General features: G+C 37.2%; 1 protein-coding gene across 2 annotated transcripts in view; it reads right to left on the bottom strand.

The window, feature by feature from the left end:
* The window catches only part of CABCOCO1 (ciliary associated calcium binding coiled-coil 1), a 115,160-nt gene extending 105,176 nt beyond the window's left edge, over positions 1–9,984 (bottom strand). Inside the window, exon 1 of one of the 2 annotated variants that reach the window (XM_024561311.3) lies at positions 9,851–9,984. In XM_024561311.3, the coding sequence (XP_024417079.2) occupies positions 9,851–9,931 (81 nt within the window). In that variant the 5' untranslated portion in view covers positions 9,932–9,984. The remainder of the gene's footprint in view (positions 1–9,850) is intronic. The other variant, XM_053923037.1, reaches the window with a different exon arrangement.
* Positions 9,985–13,379: the final 3,395 nt, after the last annotated feature.

Here is a 13,379-nt window from a genome sequence, read left to right as displayed (position 1 = left end):
AATCAGCTTAATGTTTACATTTAAATTAGGTTGTTTTATTTTCATTAAAAAAATCTAATTTAGAAATAAAATATACTACTTCAATAGCTATACTATTGTAATCTAGGGTTAGCAAATAACCTAAATGACATCATTCTAGGAGATTAAAATTTCAATAAGACAAAGATACCCGAGTACCTAATATATAATAATACCTTGCACCTAGTAGGCACTCGGATAATTGGAAATTAAATTAAATGCACTAACCTTTAGGTAGGATAGTATTTTAGTCCACAATACATAAACATATATTTGTTTAAATGTTTGCCTTTTATAAATATTTTTATTAGTAGCAGTAAAGTATAATTATCCCTGTACTGTTAATCCCATTAGATTATAAATTCTCCAGGGACAGTCATTCAATCTTTTACCTTGTTTAGAATTGTACAAATCCTAGTCATGTCCACATAGGCTGCTAACGGGCTGCCGGAACTCGTCTCCATCACAGGACGGCACTGCTGGGTGACGCAGTGCCATGACAAGCTGGACTTGGATCTGAAAGTCCCCTGAGGTTTGACTACTGATTAATTTTGAGACTTACAGCAAGCCCTATGAACCTAAATTTGGATTCATGTTAAAAAATCATTTTGATATGTTTGAATACACACAAGATTGCTATCATTATTAATAATGAATAAAGATATTCATGAAAGGTACCTTATACAGACATTCAGATCAATTTTATTATCTTTCATTTTTTTCTGCATAGAAAAAAATAGATCATGCAAGAACTATATGAAAAAGAATACAATAATCTTGACCTTTTGTATAATAATAATTCTAGTTAAGATGCCTATGATTACTGCTTCATTTTTTTTTTCCAATAAAACTTGATAGCTTAAGATAATCATCTTGTAGGAGGGTTTGTCTCTGGTTTCTTGTTTTCATTGTTTTAAATTGAATTCCTGCACCTATTTTAAACTGGAGCTCTTCTTGTTTCTTTGTTTATAGAATGGTTAAAAATCTTTAATCTTTTAACACATGTATTCTAATTCACACAAATTGAAGATACAATAGAAAATTCATGAACAGACTAATAAAAATGTGGATATGTAATTGTGGCTTTCTCTGTAAAATTACATCTCTGACTAGGAAAATCTGTAAGCTAAACTGCAGTATAACTCATTTTACTCCACCAGCTGGTGGATTTTAGCAGTTTTTCCAGAAGCAATAAAATTGAAAGCCTGATATTATTTGCCAAATAATCTTTTCTCTGAATTTTTTCTCTAATGTCACCTAAACCTTCCACATTGTATATATGTCTTCCTTCTAGAATTTAAGGTTTCTGGGGGCATCTCGTATCCATCACTGGTAGTGACTTAAAAGATTCTTAATGAATATTCCTTAAAAGAAAAATACATCTCACCAAAGATGACTAAAGAGGGGTTTCACAGTCATAGAGAACATAGAGTGATCTACAACTTCCACACTTTAAAAGACTTTCTTTAAACCTGAAAATAAATGAACTAAGAAGCAACACCGTAGAACCATGCTGGAGCCTGAGGCAAAAGGGGAAAAAAATCAGTCATACCAAGGCTGTTCTTATTTAACACTTTGATCCACGGGATTTCCTTTGCAATAATTTTGATTTTTTAAATATTGCATTAAATATAGTTTATTTTTACTGCTGCATTTTTGACATCCCTTAAATTTTGTGCTCAAGGGGAGCGCCTCACTCACCTCACTACAGTCCTGACCGCGCTAAACAGCATATTTGAAAAAAAGAAAAAAAAAGTTGACAGAAGGCTAAGTTAAAGCAAGAGCTAAAGCAAGAGTCTTTTAAAATAATGGATAAAATAGGCAAATGTGATTAAAAATAGACAAGAAATAAATACATGCCACATAAGTGAAATACATTTAAAATTAACAAGGAAATGGGTGATTTTGTAGGTATATGTAAGTTATCAAACGTGACCGGGGGAGAGGGAGAAAATGGAACTGACCAAACATGAACTACGCTGAAAGTCTACTTTTTAAAAAGTCACTGTGCTCAACACGTGAAGGCCTACCTAAAAAACAAGAACACGTAAAGCCTGTTAAGTGTAATAATTATACACTGTAGATAATTCATTTTTAAGAAGCCAGAATAATCTACACACAAAAAGCCCTGGATAGCACAAGAAGAAAATTATAAGCCAACATCATTAACAAATTCAGATAAAAAATTCTAATTAAAATATTGTCTTAGTGAATGGGTAAACAATGAGATCAAGGAAGAAATCAAAAAGTTTTTGGAAACAAATGAAAATGAACACACAACAACCCAAAACAAAACCTATGGGACACGGCGAAGGCAGTCCTGAGAGGGAAGTTCATAGCAATACAGGCCTATCTAAAAAAGATACAAAAAATTCAAATAAATGACCTACCCCTACATCTACAAAAACTTGAGGAACAACAACAAACAACACCCAGAGGGAGTAAATGGAAGGAAATAATTAAGATCAGAGAAGAATTAAGTGATATAGAGACTAAAAATAAAATTCGAGGGATCAATAAATTCAGGAGCTCGTTCTTTCAAAAGATAAAAAAAATCAACAAGCCTTTAACCTGGCTTATCAAGAAAAAAAGAGAGAGGACCCAAATAAATAAAATCAGAAACAAAAGAGGCAAAATTACAACCGATACCACAGAAATACAAAGAATCATAAGAAATTACTGCAAACAACTGTATGCCAAGAAATTTGAAAACCTGGGGGAAATTGACAATTTCTAGAAACATATAATCCTCCAAAACTGAGTCAAGAAGAAACAGAAGGCCTAAATAGACCTATAACAGCTAGTGAAATTGAAGCAGTAATCAAAAAACTCCCAACACACAAAAGCCCTGAGCCAGACAGGTTCACAGGAGAATTTTACCAAACATTTAGGGAAGAGCTAACCCAGATTCTCCTCAAACTATTCCAAAAATTCTAAACAGAGAGAAGACTCCCAAACTCTTTATGAGAGCAGTATTATCCTAATCTCAAAACCAGATAAAGACACAACAAAGAAAGAAAACTACAGGCTGATATCGCTGATGAACATAGATGCTAAAATCCTCAACAATATATTGGTAAACCGCATCCAGCAATACATTAAAAAGATCATACACCATGACCAAGTGGGATTCATCCCAGGGATGCAAGGATGGTACAATATATGCCATTCAATAAATATAATATATCACATAAACACTACGAAAGACAAAAACCACATGATCATATCAATAGATGCAGAAAAAGCATTTGATAAGCTATAGCACCCATTTATGATAACAACAGTCAGCATAGTGGGAATAGAGGGAGCATTCCTCAACATAATAAAGGCCATATATGAGAAACCTATAGCCAACATCACACTCAACAGGCAAAGACTAAAAGCTTTCCCCCTAAGATTAAGCACAAAACAAGGGTGTCTGCTTTCACCATTTCTGTTCAACATAGTATTGAAAGTCCTGGCCACAGCAATCAGACAAGAAAAAGAAATGAAAGGCATCCAAATTAGAAAGGAGGAAGTGAAGCTGTCACTGTTTGCAGAAGAAATAATAGTGTACATAGAAAACCCTATAGATTCCACCAAAAAGCTACTTGACCTAATAAATGAATTTGGCAAAATGGCAGGGTACAAAATTCAGATATCAAAGGCATTTTTGTACACCAGCAATGAAATATCAGAAACAGAAATTAGGAAAAAAGTCCCATTTACTATAGCAACAAGAAAAATAAAATACTTGGGAACAAACTTAACCAAGGAGGTAAAAGACCTCATCAGAAAACTACACAACACTGAGAAATAAATTAAGGAGACACAAATAAATGGAAGCAACTACCGTGTTCATGGACCGGAAGAATTAACATCATTAAAATGTCCATACTACCCAAAGCAATTTATAGTTTCAATGCAATCCCTGTCAAAATACCCATGATGTATTTCACAGATATAGAACAAATATTTCAAAAATTTATATGGAACTATAAATGACTCCAAATAGCTTCAGCAATTTTGAGAAAGAATATCAAAGTAGGACAGATCACAATATCTGATATCAAACTATATTACAAGTCCACTGTAATCAAAACAGCCTGGTACTGGCATAGGAACAGATACATAGACCAATGGAACAAAATAGGAAGCCTAGAAATAAACCCATGTCAATGCGGTCAGTTAATATTTGACAAAGGGGACAGGAACATAAAATGGAGTAAAAACAGCCCCTTCAACAAATGGTGTTGGGAGATCTGGACAAGTACATGCAAAACAATGAAACGAGAGTGCCTATTTACACCATACACCTAAATAAACTCAAGATGGATAAAAGACTCAAATATAAGTCAAAACACCATAAAAATCCGAGAGGAAAACATAGGCAGGAAAATTTCAGATATCCCACATGGCAATATTTTCATCTATCCATCCCCTAGGGCAAGGGATATCCTTTAGGAAAGAATAAACAAATGGGACTACATCAAACTAAAAAGCTTCTGCACAGCTAAAGAAAACATCAACAAAATGGAAAGGGAAACAACCATATGGGAAAACATATTTGCCAATGTTACCTCAGATAAGGGTTTGATATCCAAAATATATAAAGAACTCATACAACTCCACACCAGGAAAACAAACAATCCAACTGAAAAATGGGCAGAGGACCTGAACAGACACTTCCAAGGAGGACACACAGAGGGCCCATAGACACATGAAAAAATGCTCAACATCACTAGCCCTTAGAGAGATGCAAAGCAAAACCATAATGAGATACTACTTCACACTGGACAGAATGGCCATCATTAATATATCAGTAACAAGTGCTGGTGAGGTTGTAGAGAAAAAGGAACCCTACTACACTGTTGGTGGGAATGCAGACTGGTGCAGCCACTGTGGAAAACAGTATGGAATTTCCTCAAAAATCTAAAGATGGAACTGCCTTTCGACCCAGTGATCCCACTGCTGGGATTATACCCTAAGGACTCTGAATCAACCAATTCAAAAGAACCTATGCACCCCAATGTTCATAGCAGCACAATTTATAATAGCCAAGTGCTAGAAACAGCCTAAGTGCCCATCAGTAAATGAGAGGATCAAAAAACTATGGTACATTTACACAATGGAATACTATGCAGCAGAAAGAAAGAAGAAGCTCCTACTCTTCACAAGAGCATGGATGGAACTGGAAAGCATTATGCTGAGTGAAATAAGCCAGAAGGTGAAAGACAAATACCATATGATCTCACCTATAAGGGGAACCTAATCAACCAAACAAAACAAATGAGAAAAATAGAACTAGATACCTGGAAATAAAGAACAAACTGACAGTGACCAGAAGGGAGACAGGAGGGGGATAACTGGGGAAAGAAGGGGGAGGGGCAAGACAAGAAACATGGATAAAGGACTCAAGGGCACTGACAATGGGGGGTGGGTTGACTGTGGGAGGGGTAGAGGAGAGCAATGAGGAAAAAGGAGGGACAACTGTAATTGAGCAACAATAAAAAAATTGCAAAAAATAGTAAAATAAAATACTGTCTTACAAAACTGAATCCAAAAATGTACTAAAAGAATACTAAGGTGCCATTGTGGCCAAATTAGGTTAAATTCAGAAATTCAAGGATGAATTATCATAAACAACTCTAACATAACTTTGTAAGTATACAATCGTATGTAGGAACTAAATCTTTAGTCACATTGCATTGCATTTATATATAATGTAGGAAGGATTTAATTTTTTAAATTTAAAGGTTTCCAATAAATCTTTTTTTATCAATTCCTGTTAAAAAACTTTTGTTAGTTTTTAATTTCTTTATGTCCCATGCCTTTCTTATGTTTATAACCAAGTACAGTTTAATCAAGTTTTTGCCATTTCCGTTTGTAATTAATTTCTAATATAGAGAAAAGCAATTGGTCTCATGTACTCATGTTATATGTCACCATCTTATCAAATTTCTTATTAGCTCAAATCATGGAAATACAATGTCAGGTTCCTTAGGTATGCAATCATGTAATCTTCAAATAAAGGTTTTTTTTATTGCCTCATTTCTAAGATTTAAACCACACATTTATTTTTCTTAGTTTATTAGTTAGAGCCTCTACAATATGTTGGATTGCAATAACGTTACTTGCCTGAATCCCTTTTTTTAGTCCCTGACTTTTATACAAATAGTTTCACTATTTCACCATTCAATATGGTGATGTTTGGCAAATAATTTTTTCATGTGTAGCTTTTCTTTTTCTATTCATACTTTACTGAGAGTTTGCTGCTGAATTCTAGCAATGTCTGTTACACATTTGAATTATCTATTCTGTCTTCCTGACTATTTTGTCCATTCTTGTGCCCATTCAGGTGTACACATGTCCTAATGTGATAGTGGCAGTCAGTCCATCCTCTGTAAGAGCAGAGAGGGTAGTTTACTTAGTAAATGAAGGTACCATAATTGATGGTTCATGTCTAGAAGAAAACAAAATGAGATCCTTATTTCAAATAAACAATATACTTCAATCAAACATTAATTTTAGCTGTGTAAAAACCTAACTTTGGTATATTAAAACTCTAAATATCAGAAAAGATTGAAGATTATATTTGTGTCGCCTGAAAGAGAGGCTGGAGGAGAGATGAAGCACGACTTTTAAAATAACATAGGAGACCCGAACACCAATAGTAAGAAGAAAGGCAACCCCAAATGTTTGTCAGTGTCTCCACACCCAAAGCCAGTATTCCCAGAGGTTCTCAGTGTCTGATAAATCGTACTCGTATATTAACATCTTGAAGTACATCACTACTTTTCCTTAACAATATTTTAAACAATATTTTGGCATCTTCCCCTCAGCCTTGCACAGGTTGATTCACACTATTTGCTATGAGTGGCATTGATAAATACCTCTTGAGTAATATTGAAATTGCAGAAACCTCATCGTTTTGCTGTTCAAGATGGGCCCCAAGTGTTTCTCTCTATTATCAGTGTTGCTGATAATAGAGTGGGGGCTGTTTTCAAGGTCTGTAGAGACCACCTAATATACAGAGAATCGTCGATGGCCTTCTCCAGGACATGCTGAGGATCTCTAAGACAAATGACAGTCATCTTCCCACTCAAGATTATGTAGGTGTTCTCTTGTGCTGACCAAGCCCTGAATGAACCCGGGAAATGTCATCTATCAGGGGTGTGGTAACGCTATGGGGCATAATTCAGAAGCAGCATTTACATTTTCCTTTAGGTTTCTGATGTGAGTTGAAGTATAGTCCTTTTAAGTATACTACTTAAAGGATTATATTTCCCAAATAGTGTTCTTGGAGATATTAAGAAAGTCAGTTTATGAACAAACTAATGATAAAAAATTGATGATTGAATTCTTGGTGTTCACTGATAAACTCCTTTACAAATTCACTTATAAGCTCCTTTCACTTACACATATGACTACAGCAAATATTTATTTTCAGATTTTTGTTATTTTTCTATTCTTGTGCATTTATACAGACATCTGCCAAAAGTTTAGTCTTACCTTTTAGGGGAGGCATTTACTCCAATGTTACTAAAAAACCTGCGATGTTAAATTCAGAGTTGGCAAGAAGAGTTGATGCAATGTCACAGGAAAAATATTTTCCTGGACCTGCATTTCATGCCTGCTTGTTCACAGTATCTCAGACTAGATTTTAGTCTATGATAACTACCCCTACTGGCATATGTCAGACCACCTATGATTTTAATTAGTTATAGTTTATTGAGTGCCTACTATGTGATTGGGACAAGTGGATGTTTTTATTCTAGGTGTTGGCAACAAACAACAAATGGGAAGCTTCAGACTACTGGAATAGACTTGGCAAGAAAAGAAATATTTCACTACTATTTGGCTCAAATGACTACCTGGTCTCCTGGCTAAGTCAATTTGGATGCCGAATTTATCAGAAATGACACCATAAGGGACCAGGTCTCAGGGGTTCAACTCTGGAAAGAATCTGATCTGAGAAGAAATTCAGTAACTAACTGAAAAGCTGTGGCCTTGGGAACAGACTCCAAGAGAGAGGTTTTGCCATCTTTTCCATCTCACCCCTGACCCTCCCGTCAGCACAAATGGGTAGCTGGCAGAGCCTGTCACTCTAATGAATGACACAGCTCTTCTCTGTGAGCTACAGCAACTCTGCTTTTATTAGAAGGGAAACATGGAATTTTCACCATGCAGCATATTAACCTGTTACTCTTAGTACCTGAGCACAGCTAAGTGAGACCAAGTTCCAACTGGATTTCTTTTGTTTGTTACTAACGAAAGGATTGAGCATATTCTGAATCATCATAGGGAACCCTGCACTTCCAAGTGAACAAGTGTGCCTACTGACAGCGCTAACATGGCAGATAATCATCCAGGGTCTGTAACTAGCTCATTCACCTGACTCATCATCCATTATAAAAAGTGAACGGTTTTTCCTGTGGAGCATGGCATTTCTTTGCATCTTTAAAAAACTTGAGGGGTATTTCTTACTTGCTTTCTTTCTTTTGAAGTACAGGTTCATTAACATCTCAAATTATCAGCCTTCTTAGAAAGAATGTTATCTACCTGGGTAAGTACATTTAAGTGTACATAGACAATTGTGCACTGCCATAAGTAAACTTTTGTATGTATTCATAAATGGAACAATTTTATTGGGAAATTTCCTATGCCATTTTTGAAATTGTATTACGTTAGAGATAATGAGGGCGTAATTGTCTTAGGAACCAGTTTATCACATTAACATGTATTTTTTAAAGTATGCTAGTTTCAAAGGCTCAGAGGAGAGACTTAGTAGCCTGCGTAGGGAAATGGGAAGAATCTGGATTGTAAACGACTTTGTATATCTCTGAGCAGGCAAATGAATTATTGGCTCATTTATAATATTGCAGCTAATACTTCCTTCTACACAGAGAATGTTGTTTAGACTAATAAAGGGGTTGAGTATACAATGTTAATATAACATTATTTACCTCTGGGCCTTAAACAAACAAACAAACAAAAACCCTTCATAGTAGCAACATGGTGGACTCAGTGTTGGAAGACTTAAACGTTTTTTAGTAATATTTGGCAGAGCAGATATGTTCTTAATAAATATCTCAGGGTACTAAGCTTATGAGTAATTAAAGTTACCTAAAGTCCATTTATTATTGAGAGCTTATGTTGAAGATACATCTTTATTGTACACAGGGAACTACTGGGGCTCAAGGAGGTTAAATAACTTTGTTAGACAAGCTGGTGATAAGCAACTAAGCCACAATCAGAACGTCGATTTCCCAAGCGTTTCTCCTTTGTCCAACCTCTTCTCATATATTGATTTAGAAAAATGGTAAAATAATAAGAGAAACACCAAGCCCTAGGCTTCAGATATAATCCCGTACCAATGAAAAGTTATTTTCTGACACCTTTTCATAAATCGGAATTGTGATCGTTGGAAAAAAATTAGTAAAAATTTCCAAAAGGGATTGACTGGTCCATTTAAAATTCCCTTTTTAAGAGCATCAAATCCGGAAGAAGCGCCTAGATGTAAGGTCATTTAGGCCCGAAACCGTACGGTCCAATCAATGGGGGAATTGCTACAGTGTAACAGTTTACACTGCAGGGCACGAGGGGCGGAGGGCCAAGGCGGGTTGGAAAAGGCAAGCCGGAGGCTCGGGGAGCGCGGGGCGGGGCCTCCGCGACCCTAACAACGCCCCTTAGTACCCCGCGCCGCCCTCACTCTTCTGCCTTCAAGGCCGCTGCGCACCCAACCGGGCCTGGGGCGCCGCCGCCGCGGCCGCCGCACGGGCCTGGGCTGCGGGGGGCCGTGGACCGAGGGCGTGCGCTCGAAGGTTGTAGGTACCGAGAAGGGGCGACGTACCTCCGAGTCGGGCGAGGTTCCCGCCGGGGTTATTACCACGGGGGTCGTCACCCCGAGAGGTGTCCCCAAGGAAGACGCCATGATCTCGCCGCTGCGAAGCGGCCCCTCGTCGCCTAGGCAACCGGGGCGGGGCCGGGGTCCCGAACCCGCGGAGCAGTTCGCAGCGCCCTGCGGCTTCCGGGCGCTCTTGGGAAGGGGTGGGACTGGCTGGGGCCGGAGGCCGAGACCCCGGGGAGGCCACCGCCGGAGGGGCGGAGGGGGGACACTGACGATAAGGCCTTTTAAATCTTTGGGTAGAGACAGACCCGTTCCTTTTAGTAACAGTGAAAGCAAGAAGAAAGAAGAAAACCTATTTAAATAAGAGCAATTTAAATGAGTTAATATGTGGAAGTTTCTAATGCTAACACATAAGTTCTCAATAAATATTTAAGTGAGATATGTTCTTGGAACTTTACCATTGATTGACTCTTGATATTGAGGACTTACTGCAATTTTAAGGTGCTATGATGTTATTGTTATGTTTAGAAAGAAAATAGTTTCCTTATCTTTGAGATGCACCGTGAAAGATGAATCAATGATGAAATGATATAATGTATGGATTTACTCCAAAATAATAAGGGGAGTAAAGGTATAGTAGATGAATTAAGATTGGGTACATGGTGGCGAGAGTAGTCCTTATATTATTCATTTGTTTGACATTTTCCACAATAAAAACATTTTAAAACAATATAGTTAGTGGCTGTATGGATATTCTTTTCTGCTTTGAAAGTAAATTGTACTTTGCTTGTAATCACCTGCATGGGGATTGCTGTATGGGAAGCTTACTGTAAAAATCAAAATCAGACATTATTTAAATGTTCGGTTTTCCCATCTTTAAAATGACATAATAACTGCCTTGTTACATTACTGTGAGGATTTATTTTTAATCCTCACCCCAGGATATATTTATTGTTTTTTGTTTGTTCATTTAAGAGAGAGAAAGGGGGCAGGGAGAGAGAGAGAGAGAGACATGGATTTGATGCTTCACCTATCCATGTATTCACTGGTTGTCTCCCCTATGCACGCGGACCGGGGATGGAACCTGCAACCTAGGTTTGTGCTCTGACCAGGGGTCGACCCCGCAGCCTTTCTGGTGTACAGGATGACGTCCCAACCAACTTAGCCACCCGGCCAGCGCTAGTGTGAGAATTTAACAGGGTAATATATGGGATTGTTTAGAACAGTGTCTGGCGCCTGTAAATGTTAGATATTTTTTGTTCAGGTTAGTATTAGTTTGTATTGTTTCTCCTGTCTTGAATCCATCTTGTATACAGCTACTAGCATAGTATTTTGTCATGGACCACTTCTTATGTCTTCCCATTGCCTTTCAGACCAAACTGAACACTTAGCTTTACATACATAACCTCAGGAGAATAGAGCCTTTCCTTTACATTGTCCCCCAGTTCAAATTATGCACACAGTTTCTACTGTCAACTTGTGTTCAAGCATTGTCTGTGGTTTGGTGTGTGTTTGGATAATTTTTCAAGTGGGCTGTAATGGTATTTTTCCTCCTAAAGACACTTGTTTAGTTCTTAATACTCAGTATTCATTCACCAATGCATTTATGATTTCCAAGCCCATTTTAAAAAGACTACATTAGAACTTCATCAATCAGTGGAAATATAGTCAATCTTAGTGCCGGAGTTGATACAAGAGCTGCCGCTTTACAAACTCATTACAATGTGTAACTATTTGTTTCCTTCTGATCACTATTTCAAAGGCATTGAAAATAGCAAGTTACCTGCTAGCTAAGAACTCCACACATTTCTTAAATTTAGCATTTGTTTCTCTAACCTACAGTTCTAACTTCCTCAAAAATCTAATGTATTTTTGTGCTCTTACTTGTCATGTCATTTCTTTGACAGTTTTCAGATTTCTGCTCCCCTATTTTGAACCCCAGAAGGAGATGGTGTCCTCCATTAAAGATGAAGTCAGTTTTAATAGTGATGGGAAGGCTACCTCAGGGAGAGGGGCATTGTTTTGCAGGAATTCCAATTTTACTGTATTTAATGTTGTAACTTATTGGAGAAGTCAGTTTTGAGGAGGTAATTTAATATTATGGGGCACAATTTTTGCCCAGAAAGAGTGATGTTGAAAACCTATCAGCCTGAAGGTCACTTTTCATTTTCACAAGTCGAAGCTAATTTAGGCTCCCTCTTCTTTCATAGGGAGGTGCAACAAAGGAGACACCTCTCAGTAGTGATGTGCTTTCTTACATGGGAAGGTCAGTAAACTCTTCCTTCTCAGGTCTCTTGAAGATAAAGGCTTCCAACCAAAGCCTGAGAAATTCCATTTGTTACTTAGTTTATTGTTTTAGGCTGGAAGAGAAAAGGAAACATATGGATCTTTTTAAAAAAGATCTCTGACTTTTACCACATTGCAGCTTGACACTATTGTTTGACCAATTGGATCAGCTCCTGTGCAGGTAAAAGCACTCCAGTCTCCACACCTCTGTAATTATGAGTAATTAACAATGGAGTCAACTTCGCCTGAAGAGGGGCATTTTTATTTTACCAACTGAAGTAATGGATGTTTAAAAAGACCATACTTTTAAATACGAGAGAAACATTTAAGAAAAGGCTAGGTAATTCAGTGAGGGATGTGGATGGGTTAGTGTGGCAACAGATAGCAATGAACGCTGAGAGATTTCAGCTGTCTTTTAGGGTGAGGAAACATTTCTGCTCCACTCTTCGTGGTTCCTATGTTGCTGGCTCATTGTAAGTATGAACAAAGTACTTTAACAATACCTGAAATATCCCTAATGGGATAAATGACCTATTAGTAGTTCAAACAATGATTCCAGAGGTTTTTAATCTATTAAGTAACACCCGTGATTGTCTTAAGTGGATCAGGCTGGAAAGATTCCAATCTGTCCTACAAATGTTATTGAGAGACCAGGAAGTTCTGGAGGTGGAATTTAGGTAACGTATTGTATCTTAGCCTTCAAATATGTTGAAAGTGTTGGATGTAGAAGAATATATAAAAAGCATTTTGTGATTAAAATTTCTTCTTTGTTATACATTTAATTTTCAGCAAAACAAGTACTCCAATAGCTAATCAATCTTGAAATATGTTAGGTTTTCTTAAACCTTTACCTAATCCTTAAATCTGGTCTTCTCATTTCAATCAAGTGCCTTACTCCACTCAAGTCATATGTGAGAACATTTTAAAGTCTAACCTTAAAACACTTTCAGAAGGTGGCATAGTAAACCTACTGTAGCAGAATGCATCTAAGACTGACTAATTGTCGTTGGGGGAGGGAAAGATTTCCAATAAAGGGTGTGATTTTGACAGCGTTCATGTAATACCCCGACTTGTCTTTAAAACTCCACTCTCCTGTTGTGGGCACATCTGTTTTTGTCTCCGGGCATTTCTTTTACAGTGGGCCCGTATGCTCTTCCTATGAAAATTTAAAGTTTTTCTCCCAAATCAGAAAATACTCTCTTTTCTTAATCCAGATACCTCTTTAGGAGTTTTGTAACTTGTTCAT

The sequence above is a fragment of the Desmodus rotundus genome, chromosome 4 (genome assembly GCF_022682495.2).
Source record: "Desmodus rotundus isolate HL8 chromosome 4, HLdesRot8A.1, whole genome shotgun sequence".
Taxonomy (NCBI): domain Eukaryota; kingdom Metazoa; phylum Chordata; class Mammalia; order Chiroptera; family Phyllostomidae; genus Desmodus; species Desmodus rotundus.
Note: the sequence above shows the minus strand (reverse complement) of the source record. Positions and strands in the feature narration are given on the sequence as shown.